Source organism: Rana temporaria, chromosome 1 (assembly GCF_905171775.1).
Source record: "Rana temporaria chromosome 1, aRanTem1.1, whole genome shotgun sequence".
Lineage (NCBI taxonomy): Eukaryota > Metazoa > Chordata > Amphibia > Anura > Ranidae > Rana > Rana temporaria.
In genome coordinates this window covers 391,316,005-391,332,822 of record NC_053489.1, presented here as the reverse complement: position 1 = coordinate 391,332,822, position 16,818 = coordinate 391,316,005, and the positions used below count along the sequence as shown (strand labels likewise).

Here is a 16,818-nt window from a genome sequence, read left to right as displayed (position 1 = left end):
AGTGGGTCCTGAGAACAGGAGTTGAGAACCACTGCACTAGACTCTATTATCAGCATTTACAAGTAAAGCTGGCCGTAGATGGTTTTGTTTAATTTTTTTCGTTCGCCAGATTTGGAGGTGTATGTTAAAATATTTTAAACACACAGGCAAGTAGTAACTGTACGTAAACAATTACCGGGTCACTTTGATATTCTCGGCTGTAGAGTTCATGACAGTTGTTAAAGATGTATTCATAAGTAGAGTTGAGACAAGCCTTCACACAGTCTTTCACTACCTGGCTTGCCCTGGGAGGACTCTGTAACTCTTGCACCTGGAAAATGTAGATAAACATTTCAGTGACTTTAGAAATCATAAATATATATATAAATCTCACACACTGTAACGGTATCTGTACTGTAAACTGTGTATAACTAAATACCACTTCCTAGTCTATTTATAATGTTTTTCTATTTTACACAAGATTCTCACAACTTTACCCAGGATTCACACATTTTATTCAAGTTACAAATGTGCAAGCCTTGGGTGACAGCTGTGTGAATCTTGTGCGAAAACATTTATAAATAAACCAGTATATTTGCTAAATCACAAAAACTACCGGTAATTAAGAATAATAAAATACCACCATTTCTCTTTGTAGACTTTTCCTTTCTACACAAATACTCCCCAACAACTGTGATGTCCTTTCTTAATGGTGACAATAGTGGAATATAACCCAGTGCAATGTGAAACAGCGACTTGTAGTTACATGTGACAGGGTGACAACACCAGGGAACTGAAAAGGGAATAGATTGTTGCCACCTTATAACAATAACTGCGCATGGACCTTCATGGCAAGATCACCAGAGATTATTTAATGAAAGCTGCAGATTTAAACAAACTGAAAATTAAGTTTGATATTACTTTACCACCTTAACCACTTGAGTACCAGCCTGTAATACCCCTTAAAGTGGAGTTCCACCCATTTTTTGAGTAGTGGTCTTAGGCCTCGTACACACGACCGAGAAACTCGATGGGCGAAACACATCGTTTTGCTTGTCGAGTTCCTTGTTAGGCTGTCGAGGATCTCGGCGAGACAAATTTCTCCATTGCCGTCGAGGAAAAAGAAGACATGCTCTCTTTTTGGCTCGACGAGATCCTCGACAGTTTCCTCGTCGAAAAGTGTACACACGACCGGTTTCCTCGGCAAAAAAAAAACAAAACAGCAAGTTTATTGCTGGTTTTTGCCGAGAAACTCGGTCGTGTGTACGAGGCCTTAAACTAAAGACGACCTCTCAAAACCTCCTTTTTGGATATTACATTTTTTTCTTTTTCTTACCTTTTTGGAAGTACCGAGTATACTTCTGATCCAGCCCATTACATTGCGTTCTTCTGCGGCGTGGTCCCCTGTTGTCTTCTGGGACCTGTGTGTGTCCCAGAAGACAAACTGGCCATTCACAAAGCGCTGCACGACTTGTGCATGCGCAGTAGGAAACTATCTGCTGACTTTAAAAAAATAAAAAAATTGGGTTGGCTTTAATTACCATGCCAATTTTCAGTGCAGTGATAGTTTGACCAACAAGTACTCAGACATGCAATGCTGTATCCAAATTAGTTTTATATAATTTGTTTTGAGACAGATAGAGCTTTCTTTTGATAGAGCTTTATTGAATAACTGCTTTTTTACTATAAAAATGAAAAAAGGCTGAAAATGTTGAAAAAAAAAGCTTTCTGCTAAAATAAAAATAGCAGAATAGTATGAAAACCCCTCAAATGATCTATTTTTTTGGAAAGCACCCCAAGGTGATTCAATTATTTGGCACAATTTTTGGAAACGAAGAAACATGCCAATACTGAGGGGGTTAAACACAAGGGGGTGGATTTACCAAAGGCAGATTTACTGTGCATTACAAGTGCACTTGCTCCAGAAATGAGGCAAAGCTTCACTTTTCAAAAAAATACTCAATCACATGCAAGGAAAATTTTCAAATGATTGTGTTCACCTTCATTCTGAAAAATGTAATACTGGTTAGTAGATCAACAGTGGATTTTAAATCTTGAAGTCGTTCTGGGCTGCTAGCAGGAAAGTTGTTCTGCCAAACCAAACAGAGAAAGAACAAGGTTAAGGCATGTACTAAAGATTTGTATAATCTGCAAATTGCATCTGTTTTATTTAAGAAGTGGTACACCAGTTACAAAGCACCTTAGCACCTTCTAAGCACAAAGACATGATAGTTACATTCTGCTTGTATGTCTGAAATATAATTGCTCGGGTGTAGGGTTTTACATAAAAGTAGATTGTGTCCCTACTTATTTCTTATAATATGATTCCACTATGAAAACAATGCACACGATATGAAGCAAGTAGGAGGAAGCAAGGCTGAACTCCAAGTTATAAACATGACCATAACTGAACCAACATGAAGCTATATTTGAAAGTGTTATTCACTTATTCACAAGTGTCGTATTTTGTGTCCCAACAAAGCCATTTACCCTTTGGATATCCATCAACTGCTTTGAAAACCTAAAGACAGATATGGAAAAAACAGCCTTCAACATTCCAAGACAATTTAAAATAAGAAGTTTGAAGGGTTCCCCTATCGGGGACATGTAGGTTTAATAAATGCTGAATGTATCTTACTTATTATGATTCCGAGCTGCCCAGATCCTCTCGTTGTGAGATTGCTCGAACCCGGAACCTTACGAAATGTCCCAGCTATCTTAACTATCTGTAAAATGTGTTGCCTGCTGGAGAGTTTTTGGTAGGCTCCGAGGACTCTCAATATCTCAATATTGTTCACGGATTGGCCTTCAGCATTAGATATGTTATATAGAGGGGCCGCAATTCAGGATCCATCCCACAAGTTGGGTTCATATTGGTTTTATATTTAGTAGGGTTGTCCAGATACCGATACCAGTATCGGTATCGGGAGCGATACCGAGTATTTGCGGGAGTACTCGTACTCGCGCAAATACCCCCGATACCTAAATAGAATACTTTCCCCCCCGCCGCTGCCGCCGCATTGCGCCGCCGCATCGAGGGACATGGCTAGAGGGACATTGCTGCATATGTGAGGGACATGGCTAGAGGGACATTGCTGCATATGTGAGGGACATGGCTGCATATGTGAGGGACATGGCTAGAGGGACATGGCTGCATATGTGAGGGACATGGCTAGAGGGACATTGCTGCATATGTGAGGGACATGGCTAGAGGGACATTGCTGCATATGTGAGGGACATGGCTAGAGGGACATTGCTGCATATGTGAGGGACATGGCTAGAGGGACATGGCTGCATATGTGAGGGACATGGCTAGAGGGACATGGCTGCATATGTGAGGAACATGGCTGCATATGTGAGGGACATGGCTAGAGGGACATGGCTGCATATGTGAGGGACATGGCTAGGGGGACATGGCTGCATATGTGGGGGACATGGCTGCATATGGGGGGGACATGGCTGCATTTGGGGACACATTTAAAAAAAGTATCGGTATTCGGTATCGGCGACTACTTGAAAAAAAGTATCGGTACTTGTACTCGGTCCTAAAAAAGTGGTATCGGGACAACCCTAATATTTAGTATAGCAATCATTTGTTGCATTGTTGTATTGCTTCTATGCTTGGATGCCTGTTTCTATGTTAACCAGTATCATTTCACTTTTTATTTTTGTTATGTTATGTTTGATTATTTTAAAAATGTATGTATCCCCCCCCTTTTTTTTTTTTCCTCTGCTTGTTTTCCCTTTTTTTGTTTTATTTTTATTTTTTTCCCTTTTTTATTTGCTCTGATTTTATGGCTGTATGGCTAGGCACAGAAAGGGCTGGATGGCTAGGCACAGAAAGGACCATGCTTCTACTATACAGGAGTAATGTTGAAAGTGAGGCAAGTGAGGTGCGTGGGCTGGGGGCAGGATATAGAGGAAATATGTGATATACAGGTGTGCTGGGAGTGGAATGTCACTAAACTAGAGGCTGAGATCCCCATGTAAAAGTGGCACATACAGTAGCTTTAATATAACATAGGATAGATGGCATGATGAATTAGGAAATAATAGGATAGGATATGATAGGATAGGATAGGATAGATCCTTGCAATCCATATTCACTGTCTGCTTATTCTTCAATGTGCCCTAATCATGATTACATACTTGATGTAAAATGTGTTTTTTGTCATTCAGTATATCTTTGCCACATCGACAGGATATTAACCTGTGCATGGCCAACACAATTTTCTTGTTAAACAGTGCAGCCAGCTTCTTACTTCACTTTGAAAATGACAATGACCAGTATTCACTATGCTTAAAATCTGTCATGAAATTAATGGGAAATGGTTATGAGAAATTACTCATCACCACAACGAGGGCATCCACCACCCAGAAAAGAAAATTGAATACGCTTACTATAAGGCAGCTTTAACCAAGCATGTAGTAATGACGGTCAGGATGGTAGTCACAGGAATGATATCCAAGTGTAGACTGCAAGGTTCTCCACACCAGCCGGGCCACTTGTCAAATTATAAACTCCGACATTCATAAAAAAACAAAAGACCTTCACATAGGGTAAAACTATTTGGCCACAAATTTTATTAAAAGGTAGTAAACTTACATAGATACCGGAATATGGGCATCAATAAAAACATCTCCTTGTAGTGATCACATTGGAAGAAGAAAAAAGGGGTGCAATGACATGGAGCAGACTCGTCAGACCCATGTCATTGCACCCCTTTTTTCTTCTTCCAATGTGATCACTACAAGGAGATGATTTTATTGATGCCCATTATTCTGGTATCTATGTAAGTTTTATACCTATATCTGTGGCCAAACGGTTTTACACTATGTGTAGGTCTCTTGGGCTGAAGGTTTTTTACATTAATACATTCTCTGCATTAAGGTAAAAAAAAACTTCTTCATGCAGCTTCCCCCTCAGCCTCTCCTAATACTTAGCCAAGTCCAATCTCGATCTAGCGATGTGCAAAAGAATGGTGGCTCTCTCATTTCTCATAGGCTCAGAGACAGCATGCAGAGCCATTGGCTCCCACTACTGTCAATCACAACCAGTGAGGAAGGAGCAGGGCCAAGCTTGGGAGAGAGGGCAAACTAATGTCACTAAAGCAGGAGCCTATATTAAATCTGCAGCATATAAAAACAGATCACACATTCATGAAAATAAATCTGCAGGAAGGTACTGTTTTCTTACCCGGTACATGGAAAGATCAATACGCAGGGAGTTGTGCAGTTGATCTAGCAGCTTTACAAATCTCTCTTTCTAAAAAGGCAAAAAGAAGAGACCACTACTGTAATTATGACATACATTTAAAATGAACTCTTTGTTGTATACTGTATGTCTCATTATATTGTTTTGATTTGTTGGAGACCGCTGTCTATAAATAAAGAATTTGGAAAAAGAATGTACATTAACATAAATCATCACATAAATGGCAATTCCCAGAATCATAATGCACAAGTAATTTGCAAATTGTTACTGTCAACTTTTTTTTTTCATTTAATTTTATTTTTTCAACAATAAAAGCAAGGATCTGCTGAATGTACTGTACCTCCCATAGATACATAGTTCAGCTGAAAGAAACACACATCCGTTAACTTCTAAAATAAGAAAAAAGTGTTTCTACTATACTACATTGCCCATATTTGGACTAATACAAATACTGGCTGTGATGTGAGTTAGTGACCTAAAAGTAACAGTCCAAAAACATGGTACATTAATAACAGGCTCAATTAATGATTTATGCTCTGAATGCTGTTATTAACCTACCATGTTTTTGGACTGTGACTTTTAGGTCACTAACTCACACGATCGTGTGTATGCAAGGCAGGCTTGAGCGGAATCACGTCGAGAAAAACTTTGTTTTTTCCATGACATGAAAAACGGTTGTGTGTACGCGGCATCAGACAAAGAGGTGGATGTGGATATAGAATACCTGAACTTTGCTAAAGTGCTTGACTTGATTCCCTACAGATTTCTATTGTATAAGTTAAGGTACATAGGCTCAATGAATGGTTTATGCTCTGAATGCTATGCACCTTAACTTATACAATCGAAATCTGTAGGGAATCAAGTCAAGCACTTTAGCAAAGTCCAGGTATTCTATATCCACATCCACCTCTTTGTCTGATGCCGCGTACACACAACCGTTTTTCATGTCATGGAAAAAACAACGTTTTACTCGACGTGATTCCTCTCAAGCCTGCCTTGCATACACACGATCGTGATAAAAAATACTTGAGCAAAGCTTGGTGACGTACAACACGTACGACAGCACTATAAAGGGGAAGTTCCATTCGAATGGCGCCACCCTTTGGGCTGATTATGCAAATTTCTCGTCTCATAACTTGCTTCTGAGAATGCATGTTTTTTTCCCCGTCGTTAAAGCGTACACACGACCGCTTTCACGATGAGAAAAACGACGACGTGAAAAACAACGAGAAAAAATAGAGCATGTTCTAAATTTGGAGCCCACACACGATCGTTTTTAATGACCAATTTAAAAAATTGCATTTTTCTCGTCATAAAAAACGGTCGTGTGTACGCGGCATAAGTCATAGCTTCCTCATTAAGGCGTCATGCACACTGGGTATAAAAAATGCTAATGCACATTTGGGAGTTCACAGACATATATAGAGGAGGGTTTACAGGTTGAAAAAAACAAACACCACAAGTGCATTTTTGAGAGGAGCTTTTGGGAAGAAAAAATGCTTGACATGCCTAAACATTTTTAAGTATACAGTTTTTCTAGTGTTTTGGGGGAAATGCTTATAAGCACAAATGCATGTAATTCTGCCTAAACTCGTGTGCAATATGCTCAATAGGAATATTTTTCTGCCAGCAGTTCTGCCATTTTTTTCTGCTGCCTAGCGTGAATGGACCCTAAAAGAAAGTATTTGACAAATTTAGGCTTTCAGAACTCAATGCCGGCTATCACTTCTTATACTGTTTTTTAGTAGATAGCCCTGTATGTAGTTCTTTGACAAGCCATCTTTTATTCTCTACCTCCTGGATGCACTGGGATGCCTAAACATAGTTAAATAATTAACTCAGTATGCACACCCATGTGTAATTACACCGATTATACCATAACACATACCATTAATAAAATTGTCTTTCTCTTTTAGGTCTCTTTTTACACAGACCTCATCAGTTTTTCTGTTTACCTCAACTCTCCAAAACATAGTACAACAAGGAGTATTAACATCCTGATTACGTGAATAATCCAGCCAAGATTCTAAAAAAATAATTAAATCATAGCATTCTCTGTGCACTAAAGCCTTTAATTTTCCATTTTGTTTTTATCCGGTGGAGCATTTATTGATGTCCCGAGTTTTCGTTATCCTCCCTTTACACCCGACTGTCTTTGGTTTATGCTACTAAGGTTACTAACGTATGTCAAAAATGGCAGGCTGATCTCCCTGACTTGATGGATGAGTTCTTATGTCACCACACTGACCTCGGCTAGAGATTGTTTCATTAAACATAGATTTTTACATAGGACCTATTATACCACTCAACGAGTAGCAGTTATTTATCCCTCTGCATCCTCCTTTTGCCCCCGATGTGGTATGCCCGAGGCATCTTTTTTGAATATAGTCTGGTCTTGTCCTTCTCTCTCATTCTGGAATATAGTCTGGTCTTGTCCTTCTCTCTCATTCTGGGTGGTAGTATTGGCTAATCTCTAAACACGAAGATGCTTTTATTGAAAATTTTTAATGACTTGACTTTGGGTCGTAATACTAAGGCCGGGTACTCACGACCAAACATGTATGGTGAAAGCGGTCCGTCGGACCGTTTCCACCATACATGTCTGCCAGAGGGCTTCTGTACGATGGTTGTACACACCATCGTACAGAAGTCCGCGCGTAAACAATACGCGGGGCGTGTCCGCGGTGTCGCCGCGTCGATGACGCGGTGTCGCCGCGACAATGACGCGGCGACGTGGGCGGCCCGCCTTTAAAATGCTTCCACGCATGCGTCGAAGTCATTCGACGCATGCGAGGGACGGCGGGCGCCTGGACATGTACGGTAGGTCTGTACTGACGACCGTACATGTCCGAGCGGGCAGAATTCCAGCGGACTGTTTTAAAACAAGTCCAGGAATATTTGTCTGCTGGGAAAAGGCCCGGCGGGCAAATGTTTGCTGGAATTCGGCCCGCTCGCGCCCACACACGACCAAACATGTCTGCTGAAACTGGCCTGCGGGCCAGTTTCAGCAGACATGTTTGCTCGTGAGTATGGGGCCTAAGTTGTTTGGCTGTTATACCAACATTTTTTATGTGTGCAGGGAGAAAGTGCACCGTTGACAGTCTCCTGGAACTCCACACTAAGGGCCAGATCCACAAAAACCTGGCGTAACTTAAAAAATCCCATTTAAGTTACACTGCCTTAAAGTTTCTACCTAAGTGCCCGATCCACAAAGCACTTATCTAGAAATTTCAGGCTGTGTAACTAAAATTCCGCCGGCGCAAGGCGTTCCTATTCAAATGGGGCGAGTCCCATTTAAATGAGGCGCACTCCCGCGCCGGCCGTACTGCGCATGCGCGAAGTTACGTTACGCCGAGTTTTGAGGATCGCGACGGCTTAAAAAAGTTGCGTCGGGAAAAAAAAAAAATGACAGCGGCATGCATTCCTGAGGGAGAACTCCATGCCAATTTTCAAAGAAAAAACCGGCATGGGTTCCCCCCCCAGGAGCATACCAGGCCCTTAGGTCTGGTATGGGTTGTAAGGAGACCCCCCTACGCTGAAAAATCGACGTAGGGGGTCCCCCTACAATCCATACCAGACCCGTATCCAAAGCACGCTACCCGGCCGGTCAGGAAGGGAGTGGGGACGAGCGAGCGCCCCCCCCCTGAGCCGTGCCAGGCCGCATGCCCTCAACATGGGGGGGTTGGGTGCTCTGGGGCAGGGGGGCGCACTGCGGGCCCCCCCACCACAGAGCACCCTGTCCCCATGTTGATGAGGACAGGACCTCTTCCCGACAACCCTTGCCATTGGTTGTCGGGGTCTGCGGGCGGGGGCTTATCGGAATCTGGGAGTCCCCTCAAATAAGGGGGCCCCCAGATACCGGCCCCCCACCCTAAGTGAATGGATATGGGGTACATCGTACCCCTATCCATTCACCTGTAGGCAAAAAGTTAGTTAGTAAACACACAACACAAGGCTTTTTAAAATATTTTATTATTCTGCTCCGGATGCCCCCCCTGTCTTCGTTATTAGCTCAATTAGCAGGGGGGGCTTCTTCTTCCGCTCTCCGGGGGTCTTCCACTCTCCGGGGGTCTTCCACTCTCCGGGGGTCTTCTCCGCTCTCCGGGGGGGCTTCTCCGGACTCCGGGGGGCTTCTTCCATCTTCTCCCCTCTTCCGCTGTTGACTCGGCGAACCCCGGGTCTTCTGCAGATGTCCGGTGCCTTCTTCTTCAGCGCTGGCTGCCTGCTATCTTTGTGTGTTAGCTCGATTTCAAACAGGCAGCCGGCGCGGTCTTCTGTGACGTCATGTTCTTCTCTTCTCTTCTCCCTTCTTCCGATGTTGACTCGTCGCCTGTTGTCGCTGTAATGATGGAAGCGCGCTTTGCATCCCATTTATATAGGCATCACCGTCCCATCATGCTCCGGTAGGTACCCACGTGGTGGGTGCCTACCCACGTGCACCCACCACGTGGGTACCTGCCGGAGCATGATGGGACGGTGATGCCTATATAAATGGGATGCAAGGCGCGCTTCCATCATTACAGCGACAACAGGCGACGAGTCAACATCGGAAGAGGGGAGAAGAACAGAAGACCCTGACGTCACAGAAGACCGCGCCGGCTGCCTGTTTGAAATCGAGCTAACACACAAACATAGCAGGCAGCCAGCGCTGAAGAAGAAGGCACCGGACATCTGCAGAAGAACCGGGGTTTGCCGAGTCAACAGCGGAAGAGGGGAGAAGATGGAAGAAGCCCCCCGGAGTCCAGAGAAGCCCCCCCCGGAGAGCGGAGAAGACCCCCGGAGAGTGGAAGACCCCCGGAGAGTGGAAGACCCCCGGAGAGCGGAAGAAGAAGCCCCCCCTGCTAATTGAGCTAATAACGAAGACAGGGGGGGCATCCGGAGCAGAATAATAAAGTATTTTAAAAAGCCTTGTGTTGTGTGTTTACTAACTAACTTTTTGCCTACAGGTGAATGGATAGGGGTACGATGTACCCCATATCCATTCACTTAGGGTGGGGGGCCGGTATCTGGGGGCCCCCTTATTTGAGGGGACTCCCAGATTCCGATAAGCCCCCGCCCGCAGACCCCGACAACCAATGGCAAGGGTTGTCGGGAAGGGGCCCTGTCCTCATCAACATGGGGACAGGGTGCTCTGAGGTGGGGGGGCCCGTAGTGCGCCCCCCTGCCCCAGAGCACCCAACCCCCCCATGTTGAGGGCATGCGGCCTGGCATGGCTCAGGAGGGGGGGGGGCGCTCGCTCGTCCCCACTCCCTTCCTGACCGGCCGGGTAGCGTGCTTTGGATACGGGTCTGGTATGGATTGTAGGGGGACCCCCTACGTCGATTTTTCGGCGTAGGGGGGTCCCCTTACAACCCATACCAGACCTAAGGGCCTGGTATGCTCCTGGGGGGGAACCCATGCCGGTTTTGTCTTTACAAATTGCCGTGGAGTTCTCCCTCGGGAATGCATACCAAATGCCGTCGCTGGAATGGGCTTTTACATGGTGTGACTAGTTTACACTTTGTAACATCAGCCCTAGTTTTACACTTGCAAAATAACACTTACGGCGAAAAAACGAAGCTGGAAAGCTTTGTGGATCGCCTTAAGTGCTAATTTGCATACTAGCAACGGCATTTCGACTCGAAATGCCCCCAGCGGCGGATGCGGTACTGCATCCTAAGATTCGGCAGTGTAATTCAATTACACATGCCTGATCTTCTGCCTAACTTTGGAAAAAGCCTTTTGAGGATCGTTTCCAAAGTTAGACACAGACTGAACAGCAGTTAAGTCTGCGTATCTCTTTTGAGGATCTGGCCCTAAATTCTGTCTTACCACTGTTTAAGCTTACTTATATTAACAGAAACTGTCCAAGAACATTTGATAAAATATGGTCCGCTTGTATAGATTCTTGGGGCTCTAGTGAAGGTTTGGCATCTTCTCCCAGAACAGATGATGAGCTCATTTAAAACAGATCTTCTCCTCTCTAATGTTGCTCCTTTTTTCTCTGCTTCACCCTGTCCCTTTTCTCTATCCTTACTTTTCCATCCCCTCCCCTTCTTTCCTTACTTCTTTATTTTGCCCCTTCTTCTTCTTTCTCTCCTTCCCTCCCCTTCCTTTCTACCCTTCCTGTATCTTCTCCCTCCTTCTCACCCCTGCTATTCCTTCATCCTTTTCCTCCTCCCCCACCCTCTTCCCGTTCTGCCTCCCTTTTCACCCTCACTGTCTACCTTCTCTTTTTCACATTGTATATTGATTCTCCTTGATTCTACTATTTGGTGTGGCAGTTTGGCGGTTGTTTGGAGCTGCCTTATTACCCTGGGTATGGAATGTTTAATTATCATCTGCTCTATATTTAGTCCTGAGAATATCATCTGTCATATGGGTCCTGTGATCATATTCTTCCAGTTGTATGTTGGATATTCTGTACCTGGAATGTTTCTGTAATTTGGATCTGAAATTCTACTGGCACCAGATACAAATTGTATATCCCTTGCATTGAATCTTTTATTCAATAAACAGTTCTATTTGGAAAATTGTTGCAGGTAGCAACAGCATCATCACAAGGTTGTGTGTGGCCTATGCCTCAAAGCTCTTGCACAGTGTTCTCTTTTGCTTGAATAAATACAGAGGGTACAAACCTAGACAACCAACAGTATTGCTCACGTTTGTAACTAATTTGCAGGTCAAGTAATAAAGAAAAATAATGCCTGTTCTTATACTACAGAATAGTAGTTAAATATCTTACCCCAAAGTTTGAGGCAGAGAAGCGATCAGAGGCAGACACATTGGTTGATGCAGTTGTGTGGGCGTAGTAGGCATTGATATTGGCAAGAAGTGTGCTCATAACAGCTGGTACTCCAGGACACATATATTTGGAAGATAGGCAGGCAAAATGTCTATAAAACAAGAACTCAGAAGTAAATGATAATTGCCTTTTGCAACCCCAATTCCCCCAAAAAATCAAGACACTGTGTAAAATTTACATAAAAACAGCAAGGATTTGAAAATCTAAAAAAAAACATATTTTATTCACAATAGTAAAAAAAAAACATAACAAATGTTAAAACTGAGATTTTTACCATTTAAAGAAAAAAATAAATGGCAGCAACACATCTCAAAAAAGTTGAAACAGAGCAACAAAAAGCTGACAAAGTACAACCCCAAATCTAAAAAGTTGGGACAGGGCCATGTTTACCACTATGTAGCATCCCCTCTTATTTTAAAAACACTCTGTATGTAAACACCTGGGAGCCGAGTAGACCAGAGTTTTGGTAGAGGAATGTTGTCCCATTCTTGCCTGAGCAGATTCTGTTTCAAAAGCTGGATATATTCTTTAGCATTTCTGGTGTCTTTCCAAATGTGTAAGCTATCCATTACATATGCACTAATACACCCCCATACCATCAGAGATGCATTCTTTTAAACTGAGCCCAGATAACGAGCCAGAAGGTCTCTTTCCTTTTTAGTTCAGAGGACATGGCACCCATGGGTGCCAAAAAGCAAGTCCAATTTCAATTAGTCTGACCACAGAACAGTTTTCCATGTTGCAAGAGACAATTGGAAATGAGCTTTTACCCAGAGAAGGTGTTTACAGACAGTGATTATTGGAAGTATTCCTGAGCCCATGCAGTGATGTCCATCACAGAATCATGCCTGTTTTTAATGCTAGAGTGGGTGACTGGGGACAAAGAGGAGGCAATTTTATTAACCACTTCCAGACCTGCGCATGACGATGTACGTCCTATTTTTAAAGACGGATATCTCGGTAACGGCAGCAGCTGCTGTCACAACCGAGGTATCCATCTTTAGTGTGCGCGGTCTGGAATCCGATAATGGCGGTCTCCGCGGTGGATTCACCGCGAGATCGCCGTTATCGGTGGCGGGAGAGGGGCCCCCCCCCCTCCCGCCGCTCTCCCGCGCCCTCCGCCACTTACCGGAGCCGTCGGTAGCGGCGGAGGCGATCGGATGCTGTCGGCTGGTGAGCGGGGACGAGACTGAAGGAAAAATCTCCTTCGCCCGTCCCCATAGCTCGGCTGGGCGGAAGTGACGTCAAAACGTCAGTCCCGCCCAGCCTCTTAAAGAGACAAATTTTTTTTTTGGTCATTTGAAAAAATGACATTTTTTATTTTTTTTCTATTTTTTGCATTTAAGCCCAAATATGAGATCTGAGGTCTTTTTGACCCCAGATCTCATATTTAAGAGGACCTGTCATGCTTTTTTCTATTACAAGGGATGTTTACATTCCTTGTAATAGGAATAAAAGTGATAATTTTTTTTTTTTTTTTTTTCAGTGTTAAAAATTCTAAAATAAATAAAAATAAATGCGAAAAGCAAAAAAAAAATTTTTTAAAGCGCCCCGTCCCGACGAGCTCGCGCGTAGAAGCGAACGCATACGCGAGTAGCGCCGACATATGAAAACGGTATTCAAACCACACAAGTGAGGTATCGCCGCGATCGTTAGAGCGAGAGCAATAATTTTAGCCTTAGGCCTACTCTGTAACTCAAAAAATGCAACCTGTAGAATTTTTTAAACGTCGCCTATCAAGATTTTTAAGGGTAAAAGTTTGACGCCATGCCACGAGCGGGCGCAATTTTTAAGCGTGACATGTTGGGCATCATTTTACTCGGCGTAACATTATCTTTCAAAATATATAAAACAGTAATTTTCTAGCAGAAAAAAATGTTTTAGTCTTGCAAACACCGAATCTGAAAAACACCTAAGGTCTGGAAGTGGTTAAATACCTTTTTCAGCTCTGTGTGTACAAAGGAGCATGGGGGAGCTCATGTCCATAATGAGGATGGTATTGACACAGCCCCAAATGTACCACAATGGCTCAAAATTAATATGGTCCGGAAATATTTGGACAGAATAAATGTGATTAAAGCACCTGGACCAGATGGCATCCACCCACGGATACTAAAAGAATTTAGCTCTGTCATTTCAAAGCCATTGTTTCTAATTTTTAGGGACTCTTTAATGACTGGATTAGTACCACTGGATTGGTGTAAGGCCAATGTGGTGCCTATATTTAAAAAGGAACCAAAGTCTTTACCAAGTAACTATAGACATGTTAGTTTAACTTCTATATTTGTGAAGATACCGGAGGGTTTAAAAAAAGACCACATAGATGATTTTTCTGGCAAAAATATATTTTAAGCAACAGACAGCATGGGTTCTTGAAAGACAGAAGTTGTCAGACCAATTTGATTTATTTTTATGAGAAGGTAAGTAAAACCTTGGACAGAGGGGTGACTGTGGACATGGTATACTTGGATTTTGCAAAATAACACAGTTCCCCAGACATGGCTCATGTGTAAGGTTAAGTCTACATACAGGTCTGGGAAAATCCATTTGTAAATGGATAGAAACACTGTTTTCAGATACTAATGGTTAATCATTCATACTCTGAATGGTCTAAGGTTATCAGTGATGTACCCCAAGGTTGGGTGTTGGGACCTTTACTATATTTATAAATGATATTGAGTCTGGGATTAATAGTACCATTTCAGTGTTTGCAGATGACACCAAGCTATGCAGTGGAATAACGTCCTTACATGATGTCTCCAATTTACAAGCCGACCTCAATGCTCTGTCTAATTAAGCAACTATGTAGCAAATTAGGTTTAATGTTGATAAATTAGTTATGCACTTGGGGGTTAAGAATATGCATGCGTCATACATACTAAGGGGGGGGACAAGTGGGAGAATCAATGGTGAAGAATCTGGGTGTTTTGGTAGGTCATAAGTTTAATAATAGCATGCAATTCCAACTGCAGTTTCCAAAGCGAGCAAAGTCCTTTCTTGTACAGTAAAACCTTGGATTGCGTGCATAATTCGTTCCAGAAACATGCTTGTAATCCAAGGCACTTGTATATCAAAGCAAATTTCCCCATAAAAAATAATGCAAAACTCAAATGATTCGTTCCACAACCATTTATTCATATATCCTTCAGTTTTATAGTCCATATGAAAAGATTATAGCAATGTGACCAGGTTGTGTAACCATAAAATGTACATCTACAAATGGAAGCCTCCACAAGGGGATTAGAAGCAAAATCCGGCAGGAGCTACAGAGTATAAAAGAGAAGAGAGGAGCCTCTAAAACCCCATTCACAACTGAGCGTTTTGTAGCTTGAAGCCTGAAGCTACAAAACGCTGGAGGGGATAAAATCTATTATTCTCTATGGAGATGGTTCACATCTCCACTCCAAAACGCCTGAAGCCAGAAGTTCCAAAACGCCTGAAGCTCAAACAAGTTCTGGGACTTTTTTTTAGGCAGATTTGGCAGTTTTTCTGCTTTTAACATTGGTGACCCTTTATAGACCTGTCCAAAATCGTGGCAAAACGTGGTAAAAAACGCAGCAAAAATTGCGGCAAAACGCAGTAAAAAACACCACAAAAAACTCAGAAAACGCTACGCTCAGGTGTGAATGCAGCCTAAGTGTAGCAATATGTTGCTAAATGTTGTACCTTCATTAAATGTAACCATATTGCTACACTTAAGCCCCATGAACACTATCAGTTTTCCTGCAGGTTTTTCTCTTCAGGTTTACCAAAACCATGTAGTGCATACGAATTGAAACTCTTAAGGTTTGACCTCATATTAGATGGTTTTGGTAAACCTGAAGAGAAAAACCTGCAGGAAAACTGATAGTGTGTATGGGGCTTTAGAGACGCCTCTCTTCTCTTTTATACTCAGTTGTGACATGACGCTACTTGTATATCAAGACATCGCTTGTATATCGAGTCAAAAATTATAAAAAAAAATTAGCTTGTCTTGCAAAACACTCTCAAACCAAGGTTTTACTGTATTAAGAATGGTATAGACTCCATAGAGAGAGATATCGTTTTGCACCTGTACAAATCATTGGTAAGACCTCATCTGGAATATGCAGTTCAGTTTTGGGCACCAGTTAACAAAAATGATATTGTGTAACTTGAGAAATTGCACAGAAGGGCAACCAAACTGATAAGAGGCATGGAGGAGCTCAGCTATGAGGAAAGATTAGAGGAAATTCATTTATTCTCTCTTGAGAAGAGTAGATTAAGGGGGGATATGATCAACGTGTACAAATATACAAGGGGTCCATATAGTGAACTTGGTGTTGAGTCATTCACTTTAAGGTCGTCACAGAGGACAAGGGGACACTCTTTATGTCTGGAGGAAAAGAGATTTCATCTCCAAATACGGAAAAGTTTCTTCACAGTAAGAGCTGTAAAAATGTGGAATAGGCTCCCTGCAGAGGTGTTTGTGACTAGCTCAGTAGCTTGCTTTAAAAAAAGGCCTGGGATCTTTCCTAAATGTACATTATATAACTGGATACAAACATTTATAGGTAAAGTTGATCGAGGGAATATCCGATTGCCTCTCGGGGGATCAGGAAGGGATTTTGCTGTTTTTATTTTGTCTTCCTCTGGACCAACTGTAGGTAAAGGATTGTGTATATGGAATCGTATGACTTTTTTCCCCCTCCCTTTTATTGGTAGAACTAGATGTATTTTTTCAACCTTTTTTACAACCAACTATGTAACTATATGTAATACAGAGCTGTCTGAGGGCCTGAAAATCACGGGCGTCCAATATTGCCTTGTCCCTTGCACACAGAGATTTTTCCATATTCTTCAAATCTTTTGATGACATTAT

The 16,818-nt window shown here is 42.6% G+C and overlaps 1 protein-coding gene across 19 annotated transcripts in view; it reads right to left on the bottom strand.

The window, feature by feature from the left end:
* UNC13A (unc-13 homolog A) overlaps positions 1-16,818 on the bottom strand; it is a 211,055-nt gene that overhangs the window by 112,392 nt on the left and 81,845 nt on the right. For all 19 annotated transcript variants that reach the window (XM_040322600.1, XM_040322605.1, XM_040322603.1 and 16 more), the window contains 4 exons: positions 11,919-12,069; positions 5,177-5,245; positions 1,980-2,069; positions 176-310 (listed from right to left, as the gene is read on the bottom strand). In XM_040322600.1, the coding sequence (XP_040178534.1) occupies positions 176-310; positions 1,980-2,069; positions 5,177-5,245; positions 11,919-12,069 (445 nt within the window). The remainder of the gene's footprint in view (positions 1-175; positions 311-1,979; positions 2,070-5,176; positions 5,246-11,918; positions 12,070-16,818) is intronic.